Source organism: Gallinula chloropus (genome assembly GCF_964237585.1).
Source record: "Gallinula chloropus genome assembly, chromosome: 24".
Lineage (NCBI taxonomy): Eukaryota > Metazoa > Chordata > Aves > Gruiformes > Rallidae > Gallinula > Gallinula chloropus.
This window is the reverse complement of record NC_140109.1, coordinates 2,048,040-2,054,233: the sequence shown is the minus strand read 5'-3', so window position 1 is coordinate 2,054,233 and position 6,194 is coordinate 2,048,040. Positions and strand designations below refer to the sequence as shown.

The 6,194-nt window shown below is 54.6% G+C and overlaps 1 protein-coding gene across 1 annotated transcript; it reads left to right on the top strand.

The window, feature by feature from the left end:
* Window positions 1-371: 371 nt before the first annotated feature.
* HSPA8 (heat shock protein family A (Hsp70) member 8) lies at window positions 372-5,820 on the top strand. The gene is made up of 9 exons (XM_084274880.1): window positions 372-419; window positions 1,201-1,410; window positions 2,270-2,475; window positions 2,576-2,728; window positions 2,813-3,368; window positions 3,652-3,854; window positions 4,125-4,323; window positions 4,688-4,920; window positions 5,365-5,820. Exons 2-9 carry the CDS (start codon window positions 1,206-1,208, stop codon window positions 5,548-5,550), a joined length of 1,941 nt encoding a protein of 646 aa, XP_084131006.1. The 5' UTR covers window positions 372-419; window positions 1,201-1,205; the 3' UTR covers window positions 5,551-5,820.
* Window positions 5,821-6,194: the final 374 nt, after the last annotated feature.

Sequence of the window (6,194 nt, the reverse complement as noted above, 5' to 3'; positions counted from 1 at the left end):
CTGCCCACGCTCGCCGGTGTCGTCACCGGCATGCGGTGGCCGGAGGGCTCTCATTGGCTCCCGCGCAGGCGAAGCCCCGCCCCCCCCCGCGGGCGGGGAACGATCGTTGCGGAGCGGTGGGCGGTTGGGGTGGGGGAGCGGGGAAAGCGCATGAAGGTTCGAGAATACCGGCCGGGCCGGCGGGCACGCCCCCTTCCTGCGCACGTCACGAAGGGTGCGGGTTCCGGCGGGCGGCCATTGGCTGGAGGGGCGGCGGCAGAGGCGAGCGGATTGGCTGGGGCAGCGAGAAGAGGCGGGCGCTTCTGGAAGGTTCTGCGGCGGTATTTAAAGGCGGCGGGGCGGGCGCGGAGCGGTCTCATTGAGCAGCGGCTGCCCGGCTTCTTTCTCTGTGCGCCTCAGGACCGGCCAGCGCCGCACAGGTAACGGGGCCTGCCCCCGGCGGGGCGGGCAGGCGGGGTGGGGGGAGGCAGGGAGTGGGGTGGGGGGAGGCAGGAGGGACTTGGGGGGGCCTTTTTCGGGAGTGGTCGGCGCGGCGCGGGGGGGGCCGGGATCTAGAGATCCCTGTGTCGCTGCGGCGGCGTTTCCATGCCCCGGGCGCGGCTGCTGGGGGCGGCCTGGGGGGCTGGCGGCGGTTTCGCCCCTTAGTGAGGCCTTGGGGCGGGTGTTTCCTGCCCGTTGCGAAGCGGTGGGGACGGCGGTGTAGGTAGAAGGGAGAGGCTTAGCGGCCATGTTCGCCCAGCGGGAACGCTCGGAGCGAGCGGGTGGGGGGGGGGAAGGGGGGGGGGAGGCGGAGCCGCGCTACTGGGACCGGCGGGCTTGGGGGGCCCGGGGGTGAGGGGTGGGTAGAGGTGGGCTTGTGGAGCCACCGGTTCTTGATCGGGGGGGCCCGAGGGCTGGGCGGGGGGCAGCCGGGGGCGTTAGTGGCGCGTTGCTGCCGCAGTGGGGCTGGGGCCGTGCCAGGCCATTTATCCCGCCGCAAGCTCGGCCCACGCCGCCCGGCGACTCCATCTCCCGGCGGCCCCGGGAGCTCCGCTTCCGGCCACGTGGGGCGCGGTGCACGGTGGGACCGGGGGGTCCCGGCCACGTGCTGCCCCGCGGGGGGGGGAAGGGGGGGCGGGACTTTGTACATTGCTCCGGCGCTGGGAGCAGCAGCGGGTCGGGCAGCGCCGCATTCTTCACGTTCCCTCTTGTGTTCTCCAGGCAAGATGTCGAAGGGACCAGCTGTCGGAATCGATCTTGGCACCACCTATTCCTGTGTTGGCGTGTTCCAGCACGGGAAGGTGGAAATCATCGCCAATGATCAGGGAAACCGGACCACGCCGAGCTACGTCGCCTTCACAGACACAGAGAGGTTGATCGGTGATGCCGCGAAGAACCAAGTTGCCATGAATCCAACCAATACAGTTTTCGGTAAGGCTGGGGAGAGTCCAACTCTTTGTGTGTAGAATCACTAGTTTGAAAAATCGCCTTGAGATCGAGTCCAACTGTACATGTTCTCTACTAAACCATATCCCTGAGCACCTTCTCTACTCATCTTTTCAACCACTTCCTTAGTTCCAGTGTTCGATAACCCCTTCAGTTAATTTTTCTGTGATCTGAACCTGCCGTGGTGCAGCTTGAACTTAATCCCCCTTGTCCTGAACCCAGTATTGGTGCAGCCTCACCAGTGCCAAGTACAGGGGCACTATCACTTACCTAAACCTGCTGGCCACGCTGTTTCTGATACATGCCAATATGCCATTAACTTTTTGGCCACATGGGCACACTGCTTGCTCATATTCAGTCTGCAGTCACCCAACACCCCCATGTTGTTTCTCAGCCAGGCAGCTGTCTAGCCACTCTGAAGATGCAGATGTTTCCTGGCTATAAAAATTAGCAGCTAATGGCTGGGTTAAAGTTACCCTTAAAACATTTAAGCTCATCACTACTTTGGTGTGACACAACTGCATTGCTAATTAAGTTTGTATTATCCTCTGGGAAAGCGTATGGCTTGCAGGTAAAACCTTGGCTTGCTCCAGGCTGTTCCCAGCAGTTAGTATGTAAGTGGCCTGGACTAAGTGTCTCTGCCTAATTCCTGGGCTGCCCTGTGGTGTAGCACTGCTCATGCCTTTGTGCCTGAGACATAAGGCGTGTGCCTGCAGCAGGCTCTTGGCAAGGCAGCAGTTCCAGGTTAAGCATAGTGTTCCAGGCTTTTCTGCTTTGCTTTTAGGGGGAACTTAATGGCTCTTGTGAAGGAGTGTGTTCAGTGTGGCCCTCTGTTCTTTCCCAGATGCAAAACGGTTGATTGGGCGTAGGTTCGATGATTCTGTTGTCCAGTCTGATATGAAGCACTGGCCTTTCACTGTGGTGAATGATGCTGGCAGACCAAAAGTCCAGGTGGAGTACAAAGGAGAGACAAAGAGCTTCTACCCAGAAGAAATTTCATCCATGGTTTTAACCAAAATGAAGGAAATTGCAGAAGCATATCTTGGGAAGGTGAGGCTGGGGATTTCCCTGGAGCGTAATTACCCACATGTATGGGCTTGCTCTGTTAACACACACAACTGATGGGTTTTTCTTTCTGTTTTCTTTTCAGACTGTTACTAATGCTGTAGTGACTGTACCAGCCTATTTCAATGACTCTCAGCGCCAGGCAACAAAAGATGCTGGAACCATTGCAGGGCTCAATGTGCTGCGAATTATCAATGAGCCGACAGCTGCTGCGATAGCCTATGGTCTGGACAAAAAGGTACAGTGTGTCTCATGCCCAGAGGTGCTGGGGTGGGGTAGCAGTGGAAGGTGAACTGTGTTGCTGAAATGTCTCTTCTTCCAGGTCGGTGCTGAAAGGAACGTTCTTATCTTCGACCTGGGTGGTGGCACCTTCGATGTGTCGATTCTCACTATTGAAGACGGCATCTTTGAGGTGAAATCCACTGCAGGTGACACTCACTTGGGTGGGGAAGACTTCGACAACCGCATGGTCAACCACTTCATCGCTGAGTTCAAGCGCAAGCACAAGAAGGACATCAGTGAGAACAAGCGAGCGGTCCGGCGCCTCCGCACTGCCTGCGAGCGTGCCAAGCGCACCCTGTCCTCCAGCACCCAGGCCAGCATTGAGATTGATTCTCTCTATGAGGGGATCGACTTCTACACGTCCATCACCAGAGCTCGCTTCGAAGAGCTGAACGCCGACCTGTTCCGCGGCACCCTGGACCCCGTGGAAAAGGCCCTGCGGGATGCCAAGCTGGACAAATCGCAGATCCACGACATCGTGCTGGTGGGTGGCTCCACCCGCATCCCGAAGATCCAGAAGCTGCTGCAGGATTTCTTCAACGGCAAGGAGCTCAACAAGAGCATCAACCCCGATGAGGCCGTGGCGTACGGTGCAGGTAAGGAATGGTGACTGTTGGGTGGTGGTTGCAAGCCCTGTGCTCTGAGCTCAAGTCTCAGTGCTGGTATAAAGCCTTGGGTCTTTCCAAGCTTTTCAAAGCTGTAAGAAGCTAATTTTAACTTGCTATGATAAATTTGGATTCCAAAGCTACTGATAGCTTCCACCATAAGTCTACTAATGATGACTAATAATTAGTCTTGGGTGTCTGAGCAAGCCATGTGCTTAAGTGTGGTGAGCAGTGTGTCTCACCGGGCTCTGTATGTTGCTTCTTCCCCCTCCAGCTGTTCAGGCTGCTATTCTGTCTGGAGACAAGTCTGAGAACGTGCAGGATCTGCTGCTGCTGGATGTGACTCCCCTGTCTCTGGGCATTGAGACTGCTGGAGGTGTCATGACAGTCCTCATCAAGCGGAACACCACCATCCCCACCAAGCAGACGCAGACGTTCACCACTTACTCTGACAACCAGCCTGGTGTGCTGATCCAGGTACGTGCTGTGCTGGGGTGTGCAGGAAGCAAATCCAAGGCCAGAGGAGTTGGTAGGGGCTCAGTGCTGGCAAGTGAAATGCCTGGTTGCTGTGATGAAAGTGATTCCAAAGCCATTCGTAGTTTCCACCAGAAGTCGAAAGACTCGTGTTGGTTCAAGTACCTTCCTTGGATGTCTGAGCGACCAAGTCCCTTTAGGATGATACCCCATGATGACTTAATAATACCTGATCAAGCATAAATGACTTAATTTGCTGGTCTTTCTTCCTAGGTGTACGAAGGAGAGCGTGCTATGACTAAGGACAACAACTTGCTGGGCAAGTTTGAGTTGACAGGTATTCCCCCTGCTCCCAGAGGTGTACCTCAGATTGAAGTAACCTTTGATATTGATGCCAATGGCATCCTGAACGTGTCTGCTGTGGATAAGAGCACTGGCAAGGAGAACAAGATCACAATAACAAATGACAAGGGTAAGTGTCTGGGTTCTTTGCCTGGGGTGGAGTTGAAGTCCCTAAGTTATGAAGCTGGATGGGGCTGTGGGACAGCTCACCCAAGGGTAGCCAAAGGCATATGCCATCCCATAGGATGTGCCCAGGATCTAAGAGGAGCTGTCTGGGGGGAGGAGTTGGCACAAGGTGGCCTGTGGTGTGGATGCACCTTGATTGCAGCCACTCTGTTATTAGTGTAGGCACCCCTGAGGTTCTGTCAAGTGGTTTAAGAGGCTTACAGGCCTCCTGCCCCAAGGGGAGGTTCTGGGGTGGGGTGGGGTGCAAGTCCTCCCCTGAAAAGGGTGGGCTGGGAACACCCTGTGTGCAACTCTGCTGTGTTCTGCAGGCCGGCTGAGCAAGGAAGACATCGAGAGGATGGTTCAGGAAGCTGAGAAATACAAAGCTGAAGATGAGAAGCAGCGTGATAAGGTGTCATCTAAGAACTCCCTGGAGTCCTATGCATTCAACATGAAAGCTACTGTGGAAGATGAGAAGCTCCAGGGCAAGATCTCTGATGAGGACAAACAGAAAATCCTGGACAAATGCAATGAGATCATCAACTGGCTGGACAAGAATCAGGTATGTCACCTTGGTCAGAGCTGCTGCTGGTGCCTTGCTGAGCTGCAGATGCTCCATAGGTGGAGGAGAGCTGCTGGTTGCTGTGATGAAAGTGATTCCAAAGCCATTCGTAGTTTCCACCAGAAGTCGAAAGACTTGTGTTGGTCCAAGTACCTTCCTTGGATGTCTGAGCGACCACAGCTTGCAAGCCCCAGTAGCTTTTATTCCCCTGCATCTGGCTTGCAAGTATGATCTCTAAACCTCCTGTGAGCTCCTCTGGCTCCATCTAGTGATGGATACTTTAAGTGGGGTCGAGTAGGTCCTAAATAAGGCAGAAATCTAACCCCAGTGCAAGCCTGGCTAAAAACAGGCTGCTAATACCCATCAGCTTGGTGTGCCTGGGGCACATAAACTACATCCCCTTAGGGAGGGCAGCTGGCAATGAGCTTTTGTCTTGTTTTTCAGACTGCTGAGAAGGAGGAGTTTGAGCACCAGCAGAAAGAGCTGGAGAAGGTGTGCAACCCCATCATCACCAAGCTGTACCAGAGTGCTGGAGGAATGCCTGGTGGGATGCCTGGAGGATTCCCTGGGGGTGGAGCTCCTCCTTCTGGTGGAGCTTCTTCTGGACCAACCATCGAGGAGGTGGATTAAAGCCAGGGAGGAATGCATTCCACTAGCAGTTAGTGTTGGAGGACCCCTGGGTGGGGGTTAGAGTGAAGGACCCAAACCTGTAGGCACATCTGGGTATGTTTTGCCAGATTAAAACTCCATAACTGAGCTGCTGTAAAATAAACCATTTTCTGGGCATTTTCAATACTTGAACGTGTGTGCAGGAGGGAGATGAATGCCATTGCACTTTACAGTACTGTCAACAAGTGGAAATGCAATTCATGTCCTGAGGAATAAAAACTATTTAATGGGCATCACCCTGTGTCTGTGTTGGCTTCTTTCTGGGTCTGGAAGTAAAGCAGGAACACACTTGGCTGTAATCCCCTCTGAGCTGTGCAGGGCTAATGCCCTTTCCATGGTCATGAGAAGCTCTGGAAGCTGCTTAGACTGTTGTGTGTTTGGTAATAAAGGTAAGTCTGGTCTTAAAGTGGAAACCACCAGCTTGTTGCTTTTAATAGGATCTCTGCCTCTCCTATCCTGGATTAAGTTCAGTGTTTGACCCCTTCCCTCTTGAAGCCTCAAAAAGCTGGAATCGGAACTGATTGCCTTGGTGGCTGAAGCAGGTAATTTACCAGTGCTGGGCACAGCATCTCCCCTGTGTGGGCAGCTTAAAGCCCAAGTGCTCA

Coding starts and splice junctions, on each gene's coding strand:
- HSPA8 (XM_084274880.1), top strand. CDS start 1,206: ATGTCGAAGGGACCAGCTGTCGGAATCGATCTTGGCACCACCTATTCC. Junction 2,729..2,812: donor CCTATGGTCTGGACAAAAAG/GTACAGTGTGTC, acceptor CTCTTCTTCCAG/GTCGGTGCTGAAAGGAACGT. Junction 3,855..4,124: donor AGCCTGGTGTGCTGATCCAG/GTACGTGCTGTG, acceptor CTTTCTTCCTAG/GTGTACGAAGGAGAGCGTGC.